This window comes from Pipistrellus hanaki, assembly GCF_964339955.1.
Source record: "Pipistrellus hanaki genome assembly, chromosome: 7".
Lineage (NCBI taxonomy): Eukaryota > Metazoa > Chordata > Mammalia > Chiroptera > Vespertilionidae > Pipistrellus > Pipistrellus hanaki.
The window spans coordinates 12,587,392-12,605,813 of NC_140509.1; the positions used below are offsets into that span (position 1 = coordinate 12,587,392).

Sequence of the window (18,422 nt, forward strand, 5' to 3'; positions counted from 1 at the left end):
TCCAGGTGGGGACATAAATCTGACAGGGTACAGAGAGCACTCATAGCTCAGCAGTAAAAACCCTTCACCTGGTTTTGAATCCTGGGCTGCTGGCCAGGCTGTGGTTGCAAACAGGCAAGGCTCACCTGGGTTTCATCGGACAAAGGGCATCCAAGGAGAGCTGGCACCATGCCCAGGAGGCTCCTCCTCTTAGGGACCCTTGAAGCTCTGCTGATCAGGGGGCTATGGGCTCAGCTCCTACACATCCAGCTACCCATCATGGCAGCCCAAGGTTACCCCACCTGGTCCCTGAGCACCGATATGTAAGTCCCAGAGCCATGGAGTCAGTGACCCCTGAATGGATGGCAGCCCTCTCCCTCAGAGACACGGACTGCACAGGCAGGGATCCGAAGGTGGCCAGGGAAGGGCCAGCCCCGGGCCAGCCCCCAAGGGCTGGACTGTGGCTGCAGGCTCTCCTCCCATAGTCTATTTGCTCCCGCCCCCAGAGTCCAAGGGTCCATACGGTGGGTGGGCTGAGCTGTGCTGACTGCCACGCAGGGAGCCCACACGGGGGACAGTTATCTGAGGGCGGCATGGGCTTCGAGGAGCTGCTAGACCAGGTGGGTGGCTTTGGGCCCTTCCAACTGCGGAATGTGGCCCTGCTGGCCCTATGGCCCCGAATTCTGCTTCCTATGAACTTCCTCCTGCCCATCTTCCTGGCTGCCGTGCCTGCCCACCACTGTGTCCTGCCCGGGGCCCCTGCCAACGTCAGCCAGGACATGTGGCTGGAGGCCCACCTTCCCCGGGAGCCGGATGGCACACTCAGCTCCTGCTTCCGCTTCACCTCCGCCCAGGCCCTCCCCAACACGACGTTGGGGGGAGAAGGGCAGAGTCCTGGGGAGCTGCCGGGGGCGCCCTCCACAGAGCCATGCCCTCTGGGCTGGGAGTACGACCACTCGGAGTTCTCCTCCACCATTGCCACGGAGGTACCTGAGCCAGGAGGCTGGGGGACACGTGAGTGGGATGGGTCTCATTATTTTATTTCTCAGAGTCTCAGGTTTCCCCTCATCGATATATTAATTTAAAGCACAGAGCTTGTAATAAAGAGTCCATACATGGGAGCTGCTGCTTTTTTTTTAAAAAAAAAAAAATTTATTGATGAAGGTATTACATGTGAGGAGCTGCTTTATTAATTGGAAGGTAATTGCGGGAGGAGAGGCTAAGGCAGCTCCAGGGAGCTGGGCTGAGCGTGGAGAAGGGTGTTTCTGCAGGAAAAGGTGGAGAAACAGCAGGGGCCTCCTCCTCTTTCTGCCTCATTTGGGCCCCTGGTCTAGGATTTACAGAATCTGTCTGTAACTGGGGGTGCATGCAGGTGGGGAAAGAATCTCTTGGGGTGGGGTGAGGGGGCGCACAGGCCTCCTGTGGTCATGGTCAAGCCCTTGTGGGAAGAAGCTGCAGCTGCAGGACTGGGGAGGGACAAAGTCTCCCGGCCCCGAGCTGAAGGGAACAGTCAGAGGCTTATTATCTGACGCGGAGGTACGAGGATGGCACAGGTGACCTCAGAAGGACCCAGGGTCTGGCGCGGAGGGGTTGGTGCCAGTTGGAGAGGGGCCTGTGCCCATGGGAGGCCCCTCGTTGCCTGTCCCTGCAGTGGGACCTGGTGTGTGAGCAGAAAGGCCTGAACAAAGCCACTTCTACATTCTTCTTCATCGGTGTGCTGGTGGGGGCTGTGGCCTTCGGATACCTGTCTGACAGGTGGGGTGAGGTGGGGGGCAATGCGGGGGTGGGGGCGGAACCTTCTCCCACTGGCTGGGGTCTGGGCCTAGTCTACCTCAGTTGGGATCTCCCCTCTGCAGGGAACTAACTCCACGTGACCCTGTGCAGGTTCGGGCGGCGCCGTCTGCTGCTGGTGGCCTACGTGAGTGCCCTGGGGATGGGCCTGGCCTGTGCAGCCTCGGTCAACTACATCATGTTCGTCATCACCCGCACCCTCACCGGCACAGCCCTGGCCGGCTTCACCATCATCGTGATGCCACTGGGTGAGGAGGCAAAGGAATGGGCAGGGCCTTCCGGGCTGGAGGGAGGCAATTGTCAAGGGTGAGACTGCGCCGCGTGTCCCAGGCTGACTGTCTTCCTGTCTCTGGCCGTGGACAGAGTTGGAGTGGCTGGACGTGGGACACCGCACGGTGGCAGGTGTCCTGAGCAGCACCTTCTGGACGGGGGGAGTGATGCTGCTGGCCCTGGTCGGGTACCTGATACGGGACTGGCGATGGCTTCTGCTGGCTGTCACCTTGCCTTGCGTCCCAGGCATCGTCAGCCTCTGGTGAGCAGCTGGGGAGTGAGAAGAAGACAGAGACAGAATAATCAGAGGCTGAGATTCGAAGACAGAGAGACCGAGACAAAGAGAATGAAAAACAATCCGTGACCTAGAGACATGAGATGCAGAGAAACACACACACACACACACACACACACACACACACACACATGGGACATGAGAGACAGAGCCAAGCACAAACTGAGGCTGGTGCCCTGGAGGACAGAGCCAGCATGGAGGTAGGAAGTCCAGGTAGAGGGAAGGCCAGGCAGGGTGGGCATTTCATAGCCTCCCCCAAATGAGCTGGCTTTGAATGACACCTCTGGGTCTGTCTCTCATTCATCCTAGGCCCTCCTGTCACCTGTGGGAGAAGTGGGGGGCCGGTCCTGGGGGCTGAGATCTTGGGGGTGACACCAATTCAGGTGAATAGGGAAGTGACTCCCGGGCTATGGAGAATCTAGGCCTGGGCAAAGAAGAGTGGGGGAAGTGGCTTTTAAATTGGGCCTTAACAAAGAATAAAGTTCATCAGGTGAGGAGGGTTGGGGAGATGCTGCAGGCTGAGGAACAGCTTGCGGTGTGCCGGGAGGGAGACACGGCTTAGGGTGCTGACTGAAGCGCCTCCTGCTGTCCCCCAGGTGGGTGCCTGAGTCTGCACGCTGGCTTCTGACTCAGGGCCGTGTGGAAGAGGCCCGCAGGTACCTGCTCTGCTGCGCCAGGCTCAATGGGCGGCCTGTGGGTGAGGACAGCCTGAGCCTGGAGGTGAGGGTGAACGTGCGTGCAAGTGCATCCAAGTCCATGTGTGTGGCGTGTGTCAAGCACTCCCTTCCTGGGGCCCACTGTGTGTGCAGGAAAAGCTCCCTGGGCCGATGTAGAGTTCTCCCAGGATGTCCTCTGGTGGGCCACACTCTCGCCGGTTTTCCCTACTCAGCTCCCATGTGCATCCGTCTCCCCCCTACAACGCAGAAGGGAGCAAGAGACCCAGAGAGAGCCATGTGCCTTGCTGAGGCCACACAGGCAACTCCATGCCACCAACTCTCCTCCCCCACCAGGCCCTGAGGAAAGTAGCAGCTGCAGAGCGGGTGGTCCGAAGACCTTCCTACTTGGACCTGTTTCGGACACCGCGGCTCCGACACATCTCACTGTGCTGCATGATGGTGTGGTGAGGAGGGGGCTGGCCTGGAGGGGCGGGGATGGGGCGCGGAGGGAGGGGCTGACTTCAGGATGATGCTGAGTGCAACAGGAAACTGGACAAGTAAACTCTGTGGAGAGCAGGGTGGGGGTGGGGGTGGTGGATGGGGGCTGGGGGGCTGGGGCTCTGGAAGGTCAGAAGATGGAGCAGGCATCAGTCACGTGGGTTCAAATCCAGGCTCTGCCCTTTCCTTATTGTGAGACCTTGGACAGGTGAAACGGGACGTTGTTAGTTCCTACGTCGCAGGGCTGCTGGGAAGATTAGGCAAAGGAGCTTTGGCCACAAGGGGGACGTGGTCTCTCCTAAAGGCCAAGTTCCCTGAGCGGCCAGGGAAGGAGGGCCCTGAGCGGCAGGCACTGTGACCCCTCAGGTTTGGCGTGAACTTTTCCTATTACGGCCTGAGCCTGGACCTGACGGGGCTGGGGCTGAACGTGTATCAGACGCAGCTGCTGTTCGGGGCAGTGGAGCTGCCCGCCAAGCTGCTGGTCTACCTGTCGGTGCGCCACGCCGGCCGCCGCCTCACGCAGGCAGGGACGCTGCTGGGCACGGCCCTCACCTTGGGCTGCAGGCTGCTGGTGTCCGCCGGTGAGCCTTCCCTGGCCCCGCCCGCCCGCCCAGGCCCCGCCTCCTGGCCAAAAACCCCGCCCTTTCCCGGAGGCCTGGGCTCCAGGCCAACGACGCATGCCCTCTCTGAGGGCTCCGCCTTCCATCCGGAACCCCTCTTCCTCCAGAGAAGGTGTACTGGAGCACCGCCCTGGCGGTGGTGGGGAAAGGTTTTTCTGAAGCTGCCTTCACTACTGCCTACTTGTTCACCTCGGAGCTGTACCCTACTGTGCTCAGGTGAGGGGAGCCTGAGTCCCAGGCAACCCTGGGGAGAGGGTCTGTTAGTCTCATCTCTTACCAGCACCCTCCCATACACACAGCACATGGCACCCAGTCCCTCTCACCCAGTCCTTGTTCAGCACACGGAATACGGGCTTAATCAGAGCCTCTGTTGGCCTCAGCCTGGGAGGAGGGGGGGCAGTTTACCTCCTTCACTAAGTGACCCTGAGAGAGGTCAGACAGCTTCTCTGGGCCTCCTTCTGCCCACCCCACCCCATCTCCCCACAGCCCGGGCAGAGCTGCCCTTGGGAGTTGGGTCTAGACCCCTTTCAACTAGCTGTTGGCAGGTCTGGAGAAGGCATGTAGGCAGCCCAGTATGATTAGAAAGCCTTGCACCTACTGACAACTTGGCATCATCTATGAGCTGCTGACCCTCTTCATTCCACACTACTTCCCCCCCCCCCCGCCCCTTTCCTGTGATGTTTCTTTTCCTTCAATGATACCCGACTGGTACTCTGTCAGAATGGGGGCCCCATCCTCTGGTGGGTGTTGACTTGGGGGGGGGGGGGGAGGTTGGCCAGGGGTGGGTGAGAAGACCACCTGAAAGAAGCCTCATCTTTCTTAGCTGTCTGGGGAGAAAAAGGGGCACCAACGGGGTACTCTCTGCCAGCCAGGGGTAAGCCCCATGAGGCATGTCTCCAAGTAGCTGTGAGCAACAACCCCCTCCCCCATCCTTTCTCTGAACAGACAGACAGGGATGGGGCTGACTGCACTGGTGGGCCGGCTTGGGGGCTCTTTGGCTCCACTGGCGGCCTTGCTGGATGGAGTATGGCTGTCACTGCCCAAGCTCACTTATGGGGGGATTGCCCTGCTGGCTGCCTGCACTGCCCTCCTGCTGCCAGAGACAAAGAAGGCCCAGCTGCCAGAGACCATCCAGGATGTGGAGGGGAAGAGGTGTGTGCATTTGCATGTGGGTATGGGTGTTCAGGTACCTTCATCTTAAATAGGATTCAGAGGAAGACATGTCTGTATCTGGTGCATGTGTGCAAGTATGCATTGGTGCATGACCTGAAGTATGTAAATTGTGTGTATAAAAGCATGCTCAAGTTCATATCTATGTGGGTACATAAATACCCAAGACTGTTGAGGAAGAGGTGGATGTGTGCACACTCCGGTATACCTGCACATCAGGGATGTGTATAAGCATGTGTAGGAGTCCCTTGTGTACACACAATTATATACCAATAGTTGGGGGAGCCATAGGTCAGCACTAACGGGGAAGGCTGGGGTGGTAGACTCAGGGGCTAAACCCCATCATTATTCATGACTCCTTCCTCCCTAGTGCCCCGCCCAGCCCTCAGGAGGAACAGGTGCCCATGAAGCAGGTCCATGACTGAGTGGTCTCAGGAGCAGGCACTCCACAGAAGTTCTGGACCAGGGCTGGGAGCATTGAGCCCCTGCTCAAGGCTGGATTTGCCACCAGTGCCACTCTGTGCTCAACCAACTTCTAGCAACAAAGTTCCAGAATGCAGTGGGCTGCCGGAGAATTCTGGCGCCTCTCTCTTGGCTAAGGGGATTCTATAAATAAAGGTTCCCCTGGGTTGGGGCAGAGGTATGGAGCTGTGGGATGAGCCCTGAATGGGAAGCCACTGAGTCTGGTGCTGACTTCTGATCTAAACTTTGCCACTGATTTGCTGTGTGACCTTGGGCATGTGACTTTCCCTTTTGGAGCCTCAGTTTGCTCATCTCTCAAATGGATAATGAAACCTCTTAACAGACCTCACCACAGGATCTATCTGTTGTCACCCTTAATGACGTGCAGAATAAGGGGCTTCTTCTAGACGTGGTGCTAAAGAAGGGACCGTCCTTTGATGACATCTGTGGGCATGCTGTCCACAGTGTAATGCTGGAGGCTGCCCAATGCCAGGGCCAAGAGGACAGACCTCTTTGTTCCATAGCTGGTCTTACTGCCTCCCTGGCACTTTGCAGGGTAATGCATCCTCCAACACCGCCCCCCCCCCACCCCACTGTCTAAGCCTCATGCCCAAAGAAGAAATGAAGACATGGGAGCCAGCATTTTATTGGAGAAGCCTGAATAAACACAAGTTTTATTAGTACCTTGAAGTTACAGAATTTGCTGGGGAAAGGAATTGGAAAGGCCAAGAGGCCAACATTCAAAATGGGGTGGGCCGGTTCCCCTGAGAAGATAGGAATGGGAAAGGGAGGAGTTGGCAGAGAAAGTCTAGACTTTCTGGTCTGCTATGGAGCTGAGGCCCACGCTGCCAGAATCCCACCTTCCCCTACCTCCGTGGGATTGAAGAATTCTGTAGCTCCCGCTGGATCATGGAGGGGATGATGGGAGGCCTGAGTTAGGGTGACTTCTGTAAGCATCTCATTTGGATTTTATCTCCACAGGGTCATAGATGTAGCAGCCCACATCACCAATGTTCACACCTGAGGGAGAGAGCCTCATCACCCAGGGCCTTGGGGCCAGGGGGTACTGGGCTTTGGGCTGGAGGGAACTAGGAAGGACCTGGGATATATCTGATTACAGGGGAAGTTGTGCACACATCCCCACAGACCCACATGCCATACTTTAAGCCCAGTGTCTAGGGTGGGGCTGCCCACCTTTGGGGCCAAACAGGTAGCCGTAGCAGGGGATGTGACAGTAGGGGACGCCGTCATGCTGGGACACAGAGAGAAAGAGAGCACTCTCAGCTTGGCTCTACTATCCCCAGCCTCTCTCCTCCCAGCATCACCACCCACCCCTTCCCTGCTCACCTCAGCATGACTGCCAGCAGTCAGGGTCTTCCGGCAGCGCTGGCACCTCAGACAGGGTCGGTGCCAATTTCTGCCCAAAGACGTCACCTTCTCAGCTGGTGGTGGAGAGAATTAGTAACCCTATGGGCAGGGCTGGGAGCCTTGCACCACCTCCCTGCCCTTTGATGCCCACCTTGTACTCCCCTCCTTACACTTTCTCTTGTCACTTACCAAAATAGACAGGTTCCTCACAGCCAGGGCACAGCGAGGTCTCCCCAGTGAATGTCTTCGTGTGGGAAGGGCCTTTAAGGGGAAGAGGCTCTGGCTAGGGTTGAAGTGGAGGCCAGGCCTAAGTAGGGCCCCCTAGCACCAGTCTGCATTCGGCACTGTCCTCCTCCCAAAGCCATGCTCACTCCAGAGCCTGCCACCAGTATGCCTTCTTCAGACAAAGCCGAGTCCCCTCTGATCCCACCTCCTGTCTGCAGGAGGGACCACCTGCTTCCTTCTCATCCTCCCAGGGGTTCAGGTGCCCACCAGCCCAACCCTGTCAGCAACTCAATCCTCAGGAAACCTGAGCTGATACAAGAGCTGCCCAGGGCAAGGGTGTCAGGTGTTTGGGGAGCACGGTGTCACTGCCCACTGTAGGGGACAGGAGAAAGTAACAGAGGGGAGAAGTGGAAGAATGTGAGGGACTGGCCCTGTCTCAATGACTCCTCATAAGTCGTTCCTTCTGTGGCCTTGGCCTCAGAGAGGCCTGACTTCCAGACCAGCTTTGCCTCTGACTAGCTGTGACTACACAAGGTGACTTGCCTTCTCTGACCTCAGTTTCCTCACCTGTAAAAGCGGGTGCTAGTGCCATTTGCCCACTTTACCTCTGAACTCAGCAGCTGATATGAGGAAACATAAAGAAACTGGTCTTGGATAATGGAAGATTTTGCCATAAACCAAGTTGTAGGAATGTGAGCCATTGGACTATGTGAGAGATTGCCACCTGTTTCTACCCCATTCCCTGCCTAGCAAGGGTCAGGAGGAGGGGAAATGGGGCTCAGCCTTACTTACTTTTCTTGCGCTGGGGGAGACCAGTCCTGGGTCTTGGGGGGCTGAAACTGCTGGGGTCGAGGAGAGTGGTATTGGCACGGGTGGGAATGGGGGAGTTGTAGAGGTAGGAGCCCACACCACCAATGTTCACCCCTGCAGAGAGAAGAGGGCGTGAGGCTTGAGTCTCCAGGTCCCTGCCACAGGGAGGGTTTCTGCCGCACTCTGTCCCCTTCCAAGCTGGTACTTACCACTGGGTCCGAAGAGAACACCATAGCATGGCTTGTGGCAGTACGGCCTCCCGTTGTGCTAGGCACAAGCAGAGGAAAAGGGGTTGCTCAGGGATAAGGGGGCTTCTCCTGTGCCTCACAGGTCTTCCTACCAAACACACGGCCAGGTGTCTGCCTCCTGGCCAGGGCTGGTGGGGCTGGAGGGATAAGGATGGGCTGGCATGGCAGAATAGCCGCTGTGGTCAGGGGAAAGGGCAAGAGCAGGCCAGGACGCAGTGCTGCTTCCTTCTCCTCCCCCTCAAGCGGCATGGGGCTCACCAGTACTCCTCAGGGTTCCTGAACCCTGGCTGGTGTGTTGGGAGTTGTTTTGGGAGTTGGCACTGAGGCTGCCTTTGGCGAACCAACAGGGCCACCATGGGGCTGGTGCCTGGAGGACAGTGACAGACAGGGTTGTGTGCCCCAGTTAGGTCTCACCTCTGCATGCCCTCCTGGGGACAGGACACTGTAGCAGTGCTCACATTTCAGGCAGAAGCGGTGCCAGTTCTTGCCCAGGGAGCTCACCTTCTCTGCTGTAGGGAACAAGGTAGAACCGGGCTGCCAGTCACCCTCCTATTCCCCTCAGCCCCATCCTGCTTCCGGGAGACTGTGGGGAGTGCTCCAGGGGACCAGCTCCATCCCGCCAGAATGCCAGTCCCACAGATAGAACGGATTCTGGGATTGCACCCGCGCCTGCTCCTTGTGTCCTCAGGGAACCCAGCGGCTCACACTCGTCCAGTTTTCTCCCGCTCCTTGGCCCGGGCCTCACCGAAGAAAACAGGTTGCTGGCAACGTGGGCAGGTCCAACTCATGGCTCCGCTCAGGTAAGCTGGTTGCTGCACACAGTAGGCACCCCGCAGGGACTCCGTTCTGCCCTCACCAGTGGCTCCACCCATGACTCAGCTTGGAGCCTCATTGGGCTGAACCCCCTGTTCTTAGAAGCCCATTAGTTGCCAGAAATTTAGCACTACTCCACCTGGGGGATGCTGGTGACTTCGCAATTACTTCCAAACACTAAGCCTCTCTCGCCCTCCGAGAAGTGAGAAGGTCTGAAGCCAGACTGTGAGAAAAGGGAGAAATGAAGACACTGGTACTAGTTTCTGGCGTGGTATGGAGAGGAAAAATGCCTTGAGTGTAGACACCATGAAAGCACTATTATTTCAAACCCAAAGCGAGGGGTTAGGGGTCCTTTGAAATGGTTTAATTCCATCTTGGCAGTCTCACAGGAGGTTATCTGCAGCCCATCTCTGCTACTTACTCTTTGGCTTCAGGTAAATTACTTAACCATCCTCTGCCTCTGTTCTGTACAATACTATGATGATAAGTCTCTACCTCAGAGGATTGTTGTGAAAATTATTTAAGTTAATGCATGCAGAGTGCCCAAACAGCACCAAGCATATAAATGCTACAAAAGCAATTGCTAGCATAATACTCTTAGTTTGGAAGCCTCAAAGGATGGTCTGTAAACAATGGTTTGATTGTAAAATTATAATGCTTACTAAATTTAAACATATAATTCAGTCACCAATTACATATTCCTAATTTAGTTTGTTTTTAAGATGTTTTAATATTTGTTAAAAGTAGCTCAACAGCCCAGCATGGTGGCTCAGTGGTTGAGCATTAATCCATGAACCAGGAGATCATGGTTCGATTCCCAGTCAGAGCACATGCCCAGGTTGCGGGTTCAATCCCCAGTGTGGAATATGCAGGAGGCAGCTGATCAATGATTCTTTCTCATCATTGATGTTTCTATCTTTTTCTCCCTCTCCCTTCCTCTCTGAGGAGTAGCTCAGCAATGCTTCAAAGGACACTTCAAAAACGGAAACTCACAGAATGGTGAAAAAGCATTTGCAAACATGTATCTGATAAGGGTCTAGTAACCTGAAAATATATAAAAAACTGTTATAACTCAATAATAAAAAGATAACCCAATTAAAAAACGAGCAAAGAATTTGAATAGACATTTTTTCCAAAGAAGATATACAAAAAGTACATGAAAGATGCTCAACATCATTAGTCACTAGGGAAATAAAGATCAGAACCACAATGAGATACAATTTTATACCTATTAGAATGACTATAATAATAATTTAAAAAAATGAGCAAACTGGTTTGGCTCAGTGGATAGAGCATTAGCCTGTAGATTAAAGGGTCCCAGGTTCGATTCCAGTCAAGGGGCACATGCCTGGGTTGCGGGGTCCGTCCCCAGAGCGGGGCATGCAGGAAGCAGCTGACCAGTTAATCTCTCTTATCATTGATGTTTCTATCTCTTTCTCCTTCTCCTTTCCTCTCTGAAATCAATCTATCAATAAATATATATACACTAGAGACCTGGTGCACAAAATTTGTGCATGGGGGTGGGGAGTCCCTCAGCCTGGCCTGCACCCTCTCCAATCCAGGACCCCTCAGGGAACATCCCTCTTGCAATCTGGGACCACTAGCTCCTAACCACTCACCTGCCTGCCTGATCAACACTAACCACTCTGCCTGCTGGCCTGATTGCCCCTAACTGCCCTCCCCTGCCAGCCTTATTGCCCCTAACCACCTCTGCCTCAGCCCCGCCACCATGGCTTTGTCTGGAAGGATGTCTGGTCTAATTAGCATATTACCCTTTTATTAATATATATATATATATATATATATATATATATATATATATATATGAGAGTTTTAAGTGTTAGTGAGGATGTGGCAAAACTGGATCCCTCATACATTGTTGATGGGAATGTAAAATAGTACAGGCCTTTGAAAATAGTCTAGCAATTCCTCAAAAGGTTAAACATACAGTTACTAATGACCCAACAATTGTACTCCTAGGTATATATAGTCAAGAGAAATGAAAGCATTTGTCCATATAAAAACTTGTACACGAATGTTCACACTACCTCTATTCACACTAGCTAAAAGATGGAAACAACCCAATTAATAAACAAAATGTGGTATAGTCATAATAGAATATTATCCTATACATAAAAGCCTAATATGCAAATTGTCCCCTTGACCAGGAGTTCATCCAAGGGGCAGGGCCGGCCAACCATTTGCAGCCCCTCCCCCTAGCTGGCCCCACCCTGGCTGGTGATGGCAGGCGGCTTGGGGAAGGGAGGCCCCAGCAGGCAGTCAGCAGCCGCTAGGGATCCTACTTGTGCACAGATTTTGTGCACTGGGCCTCTAGTTCAGTTATAAAAAGGATTGAAGCATTGATGCATGCTATAACATGAACCATAGAAACATGTTAAGCCAAATAAGCCAGACATAACACCATCACATGTTTTATGATTCCATTGATGTGAAATGTCTAGAATAGGAAAACCCAGAGAGAGAGAGAGAGAGAGAGAGAGAGAGAGAGAGAGAGAGAGAGAGAGAGAGAGATTGATTAATGGTCGCTCAAGGTTTTGGAAAAGGGCTAATGGGTATGAGATTTTTTAAGGGGAAGATGAAAATGATCTAGAATTAGATAATGGTGATAGTTGCACAACCTTGGGAATATATGAAAAATCAATGAATTGTACACCTCTAAAGGGTGAACTTTATGGTATGTGAATGTCTCAATAATGTTTAAGTAGAGTATATCAACAATAATAATGATAAGAATAATAATGCCTGAAATGAACTACTTAAAATAAATAAATAAAAGGTAGCTGAGCAAATGAGGGACAGAAGAGGAAGCTGATTACTTTGTACTCCAACAAAGCAAACAACCCCTTGATGAAATATGGTGAAATGAAGATTTTTTTCTGGAATAAGCTCCTCTGTGGGTTTTTTGTTTTAAATATGCTTTTATTGATTTTTAGCAAGACAGAGTAAGGGGGAGAGATAAAACACTGATGAGATCACCTCCCATAGCACTCCAACTGGGGATCAAACCCATCTCTGGTAACCAAGATAACCAGGGATCTTCCAGTGTACAGGCTATGCTCAACAATTGAACAACACCGGCCAGGGCTAAGTTCCTGTTTTATAGTCAGTTCAGAAGGGCTTAGGGTGTGTATGTGTGTGTGTGTGTGTGTGTGTGTGTGCGCGCGCGCGCGCGCGCGCTGCAGTGCTGTGCCCTGTTAAGAGTCCCTTTCTGAACTTAAGTCTCCTCAATTGGGCCATAGGGATGGGACTGGTATCTACAAAGTTCCACTTAGCACTCCTGTTTCCCTCACTGGTCTTCATCAGTACTTTCTGGTCATGATTCCTCATTGATTTCTAAACACACAAGGCTTGTACACTGTGAAACTTTTCTTTACTTTCTCATTATTTGTTTCTTGTTTCGGGGAACATTTCAAAATCCTTAGATTTATAACTATTTCTTGAAGGGCTTCTTTTTAACAAACTTGAAAAATATTAGTTTTGGTCTCCACTGATATTTTACTCTTGTGTTTCTGCCTCTCTCATTTGTTTCTTCTTGTAGAAGGTAGCTCAAGGTTCAGTGCCTTTGCCCTCTAAGGCACTAATGAAGAAGGTCCCATTTCAGGAGATTGGGAGGACTTGTGTTTATTCTTAGATATGCTGCCTCCTTTAGGAAGGGCTAGCTTCATCTGCCCAAGATCTATCTTCAGTATTTCCAGGGACATCAGTTAATCCTTTTCTAAGACTGTCTAGTTCTCTCTGCTTTGGATCATATTATAGCCTCCTAGACAGGTCATTTGTATCCTAGCATCTAGGGCCCCACTAGAAGAAACAGGAATCAAAGTGTGAGTACCATGCTGCTTCTACACAACTTACAATGTCAGTGGGACAAATGCTTTACTGCTCCCCATCTTCTGTGGCCTTCCTATATATTGTATGTCATGACATACATAGTATGTCTCATCTCTTCTATTTCTTTGCTTAGGAAAGACTAGTTGAGGCTCCTCCTCTCTGAATATATGCTATCTGTATGCAGGTATAGTAAATCACAAAATTCCTCTCTTCTTCCTTGTCTGGTTAACATTATTCTGACTCTAAAAGAGGCTTTATAAAGAATGCTTATTGGGGCGCCCTCCATCTCAGCACCCTGGCCTTTCTTCCCTCTCAGGTGTGCATCTCCTAAACTATAAGGATTCCCACAAGACTTGCAACCAGGGGAGCAATAGGCAATGGCAGCTAATCCTGGGCTAACCTGTTTCCAAGGCCCTTTTCTCTGATTTTGCAGTGAGCATCCCCACTTAGATTCATTTCTTTCTTTTTTAAAAAAATATTTTTTTTTACTTTTTTCCAGAGAGGAAGGAAGAGATGTAACTCTATTTCTATCCTACTGGGGATGTGCCTGCAACCAAGGTACATGCCCTTGACTGAAATTGAACCTGGGACCCTTCAGTCTGCAGGCCAACGCTTATCCACTGAGCCAAACTGGTTAGGGCTAGGTTCATTTCTTTCCTATAACATTTCTAGAGAGCCAAAGCAGCTCTGTTTAGGTTCTCTCCTGTTGCTTCTTCTATCCTAAGCCCTTCCTTATTTCATTGCTCCCAGCTTTAATAAACATACTTTTAAAATGTTATTTAAAAAAAAGAATGCTAAGAGGGAAAATGAACATTTCTTATTGGAATGTACTTGCAGTTGCTGACAATGGCTGTTGTGAATACTATGTGTGACTAAAACTTCTAAGATTATAACAAAAACCACAAATTGATAAGTCCAGTTGAGTGTAGGTACAGCAGTCCCCCTTATCTGTAGGGGATATGTCCCAAGACCCACAGTGCATGCCTGAAACCACAGATAATATTAAACACTGTATAGACTGTTTTTTCCTATACATAATTACCTATGATAAAGTTTGATTTATAAATTAGACATAATAAGGGAGTAACAATATCTAATAACAAAACATAACAATAGAAGCAAAGTAAGGATTACATGAAGACAAGCTAAGATGTAGCAACAGTTGATCTGATAACCAAGATGGCTACAAAGTAACTAACAAACAGGTAGCATATACAATGTGGATATGCTGGATAAAGGGATGGTTCACATTCCAGGTTGGATGAAGTGGGACTACATGAGATTTCATTATGCTCCTCAGAACAGTACACAATTTAAAACTTAAGAATTGTTTATTTCTGGAATTTTCCATTTAGTATTTCAGAGTGCCACAGTTGACTACAGGTAACTGAAACTGTAGAATGTGAAACTGCGGATAAGGTGGGGGGGGACTATTGTATTACCTACTCAACTGTCAGGGCGCAGCTTGTGTCATCCCTTTTTAGTTTAAAATATATTTTATTGATTTTAGAGAGAGAGAGGGAGAGAGAAACATCAATGATGAGATAGAATCATTGATCGGCTGTCTTCTGCATGCCTCCTATTGGGATTCGAGCCTCTAACCTAAGCATACGCCCTGACTGGGAATTGAACTGTGACCTCCTAGTTCATAGACTGACACTCAATCTCTGAGCCACAACAGCTGGGCTGTGTCACCCCTTATAAGGAGATAGCCCCCTTTCATTACGATGACGTTTCCTTGGAGTGCTCCACTCCCTGCTTTTTCTGCACAGACCTCTATCACAGTAGCTGTAAATGCTGCATTACAAGTATTTACTTGTCTGACTTTCTTTAATTGACAAGATTGACTGACTAATCTGTGTACTTATAGCATAGTGTGGGTGCTCAGTAAATGATCCTTATTATTATTAAAATCTACCACTAACACTTTTTACCTCATGTTTTAGGTAAATGTATATTTTAGGATTGTTATGTTTTCTTGATGAATCAATCCCTTTATTTTTGTTGTTAGGCAAGAAAAAGGCTTTTCACTCTAGGTGAGTGGTGGTGGAGAATTATTTCAAACACGTGGAGGTCTGTCACATGGAAGAGGCATTTGGGCACTATCAAGACTCCTGGCTAGAGGGTTCTCAGTAGAAAAATACAGGAAAGAGCCGAAACCAGTTTGGCTCAGTGGATAGAGCGTCGACCTGCGGACTGAAAAGTCCCAGGTTCGATTCCGGTCAAGAGCATGTACCTTGGCTGCCGGCACGTCCCCAGTAGGGGGTGTGCAAGAGGCAGCTGATTGATGTTTCTAACTCTCTATCCCTCTCTCTTCCTCTCTGTAAAAAAATCAATAAATTAAAAAAAAAAAGAAAGAAAGAAAGAAAGAAAGAAAGAAAGAAAGAAAGAAAGAAAGAAAGGAAAAAAGAAAGAAAGAAAGAAAAGAAAAATACAGGAAAGCAGATCTGGATTCAGTCTAAAAAAATAACTTTCTAGCTGAAGCCGGTTTGGCTCAGTGGTAGAGCGTCGGTCTGGGGACTGGGGGGTCCCGGGTTTGATTCCGGTCAAGGGCATGTACATTGGTTGCAGGCACATCCCCGGTGGGGGGTGTGCAAGAGGCGGCTGGTCGATGTTTCTCTCTCATCGACGTTTCTAGTTCTCTATCTCTCTTCCTTCCTCTCTGTAAAAAATCAATAAAATATATTTTTTAAAAAAATAACTTTCTAATAGAGCCCAAACATGGAGTGGCTGCTTCAGAAAGTAGTGAGCTTCCTGTCCCTGGATGTTATAAGTTCCAATGGACAACAAACCAACTGATCATCAGTGTTGCAGAAGGGATGCAAGACAGACGAACCTTTAAGGTTCTGTCACAATTTGAGAATATATGATTTTGTAATTCCATTCCCAAAGAGAAGTTTGAAATTGTTACTACCAAGGAAGCATTGTGCCGAAACCGGTTTGGCTCAGTGGATAGAGCGTCGACCTGCGGACTGAAAGGTCCCAGGTTCGATTCCGGTCAAGGGCATGTACATTGGTTGCGGGCACATCCCCAGTAGGGGTTGTGCAAGAGGCAGCTGGTCGATGTTTCTCTCTCATCGATGTTTCTAGCTCTCTATCTCTCTCCCTTCCTCTCTGTAAGAAAAATCAATAAAATATATATTTTAAAAAAAACAGCATTGCTAAAATAGTGACAGCTACCATCTATGGAGTGCCAGTCATAGGCATGTACTTGTTATTTCTGCCCCTACAACAACTTGATGAGGTAGTTAAATGTTACATTAACAATTATATCATAAAGGAAAGCAGCTTGGAGAAGCTAAGAAATGTGTTCAATATCATATAGAACCAAACATTCTGATTCTAGAGCTCATACTCTTTGCATTTTATGCTCCTAAGCATGGTTTCTGCTAAGCTGCCCATGTGTTTCAGTCTGAAAGAGTATTATTCTGGTCTGTACAGCTAGTCTATATCTGAAGAGGGCCTATTCTGGCAAATAATGTCATTAAAACTTTCTTAGTGCCCTTACGATAAAAGTTTTTAACTTCACTCCAGGACCATCCACCTTTTCAGTCTTCTAGTCATCTCTCCTGGTGCATCAAATCCTCCAAACACACTAATTGAGCCACCCGAGCTCTTTCTTGTCCCAGGGTCTTTGCAAATGCTCTTTCTTTTGGGAAACTTACTTCTCAATATCTTCACTTTACTGATTCCTGCCTAACTTCAGTTTATCCTCATCTACTCAATAACAGGATATTAACTTAGGCACTCTCTCATTTAGCATCCTGTGCCAGAACATTGAGTGCGTACAACCTATGACAATTGTATTTTCCCTGAGTGATGAACCAAATGTGGGGAAAAAGGCAAATGGAGACCTATGATAAAAGGCTAGGTTTGTAGGTTACTGGGAGTAAAACAGGTCTGCCAACCTCCTGTTCCCCAAATATAGGCTTTGTCTATCCCGTTGTCTATGTGCTCCATGATGGCAGGGATCAGGACTGCTTTGCCAATCACTGTGTATTCTTCCCATGCCTTGTTCAATCTCTGGAACACAATGTTCAGTAAATATTCGCTGGTGAAGGAATGTTAAATGTTATCAAGTCTCAAGTGTGAGTAGATGAGGGTTAATGGGATAGATGTGGGATTAGAAGGGGACTGGTAGAGGTTGAGAGTTTTACAACAAAAGGCCTGGAGCAAGGGAAACTTAAGTTACTTAGAAATAAGGACTCAGAAGTTTGTTTCTTGATATACATAAAGACCTGCATGTACAATAGAATATGATTTAAACTGACTCGGGTTATAAATACTAGGTAATTAATAAAGTAAAAAGAGAACTGAAAATTTGCCTTAGCAGGAAACTAGACCCACTAACTACAGTAATTCACAAGAACTTAGTAATTAAGCTCAATTATCAGGTAGTAGAACTAAGTCTATCATTAAATATACAGCAAATGAGAGAATGTGGGAAAGTGTTATATAAGCTGTAAAGCACCTTACAAATATGGCTGCTTATTATGACAACTATAAATTATGCTCATTTTATATCTTTGTGGACTTGCTCAAATACATGGCTATATGCTTATCAATTTTAAGGCATTATCAAAAACTTTGTTCCTATTTGACTTTTTTTTTTTTTAAAGGTTTCACTTAGTTCTGGTGTATTAATAAAGATCAGCATTATCTCTTCATTGTGTTTCTTTTTTTTTTTTTTTAATATATTTTATTGATTTTTGTACAGAGAGGAGGGAGAGAGATAGAGAGTTAGAAACATCAATGAGAGAGAGTCATCGATCAGCTGCCTCTTGCACACCCCCTACCGGGGATATGCCCGCAACCAAGGTACATGCCCTTGACCAGAATCGAACCCGGGGCCCTTCAGTCCCCAAGCCGACGCTCTATCCATTGAGCCAAACCGGTCCCGGCATTGTGTTTCTTAATTTTAATTACCCATAACTCTGTGCTTTCTCACTCTATCTTCTGAATATACCCTTCAAGTAAAAAGCTTTACTTTCTGTAGTTTATATTACTTTAAAACACAAAATATAAAAATAGAAACACACACACACACACACACACACACACACACACACAGAAATGCTTTCTTAAACATACTAATCCTGCCACCTGCAGAGAATTGCTGCTGTATAATCACATTATTTATGGTTCTTATAAGAGCCTGATGTTTTTTCCCCCTTTTTTCCAGCATCAACATGCCATCACATGAACCTATTGAAAGTATTCTGTATATAGCTACTTGTGGTTAGCTATTGAGTTGACTACATTTTTTGACATCACCTAGACTAATTCAGAATCAAGACTGCAGAAAAAGATCCCCTGACCCTTCACCATGGCTGCCTATGCTTATGAAAAAGATCAACAACAGCTTTTT

At 49.0% G+C, this 18,422-nt stretch overlaps 3 protein-coding genes across 10 annotated transcripts in view; 1 reads left to right on the plus strand and 2 right to left on the minus strand.

Annotated features, from left to right (window-relative positions):
• The first annotated feature begins 504 nt into the window (after positions 1–504).
• On the plus strand, positions 505–6,424 carry SLC22A7 (solute carrier family 22 member 7). Of its 4 annotated transcripts, none has more exons than XM_084890498.1 (10): positions 505–965; positions 1,631–1,734; positions 1,864–2,018; positions 2,134–2,302; positions 2,932–3,055; positions 3,346–3,455; positions 3,856–4,070; positions 4,217–4,325; positions 5,055–5,261; positions 5,650–6,424. In XM_084890498.1, exons 1-10 carry the CDS (start codon positions 573–575, stop codon positions 5,702–5,704), a joined length of 1,641 nt encoding a protein of 546 aa, XP_084746624.1. In that variant the 5' UTR covers positions 505–572; the 3' UTR covers positions 5,705–6,424. The 4 variants fall into 4 exon arrangements, 3 of the variants coding, with proteins under 3 accessions (XP_084746624.1, XP_084746626.1, XP_084746625.1); XM_084890500.1 differs by having other exon boundaries at positions 505–599; XR_014795572.1 differs by having other exon boundaries at positions 521–965; positions 3,346–3,450.
• CRIP3 (cysteine rich protein 3) lies at positions 6,384–9,264 on the minus strand (the record flags this gene model as incomplete). The annotated part of the gene is given in 9 exon segments (XM_084890502.1): positions 6,384–6,761; positions 6,936–6,993; positions 7,089–7,183; positions 7,299–7,370; positions 8,127–8,258; positions 8,354–8,411; positions 8,807–8,901; positions 9,030–9,093; positions 9,097–9,264. Coding segments are annotated over 9 exon segments (804 nt in total). The 3' UTR covers positions 6,384–6,699.
• Positions 8,384–18,422, minus strand: part of ZNF318 (zinc finger protein 318) — a 67,775-nt gene continuing 57,736 nt past the window's right edge. Inside the window, exons 9-11 of one of the 5 annotated variants that reach the window (XM_084890488.1) lie at positions 9,345–9,428; positions 8,807–8,901; positions 8,384–8,411 (exon numbers count right to left, since the gene is read on the minus strand). The gene's annotated coding sequence lies outside the window, so the exon portion shown is untranslated. Of the gene's footprint in view, positions 8,412–8,433; positions 8,902–9,294; positions 9,429–18,422 lie in introns of those variants that run through there. The other 4 variants (XM_084890497.1, XM_084890489.1, XM_084890495.1 and 1 more) reach the window with 4 other exon arrangements.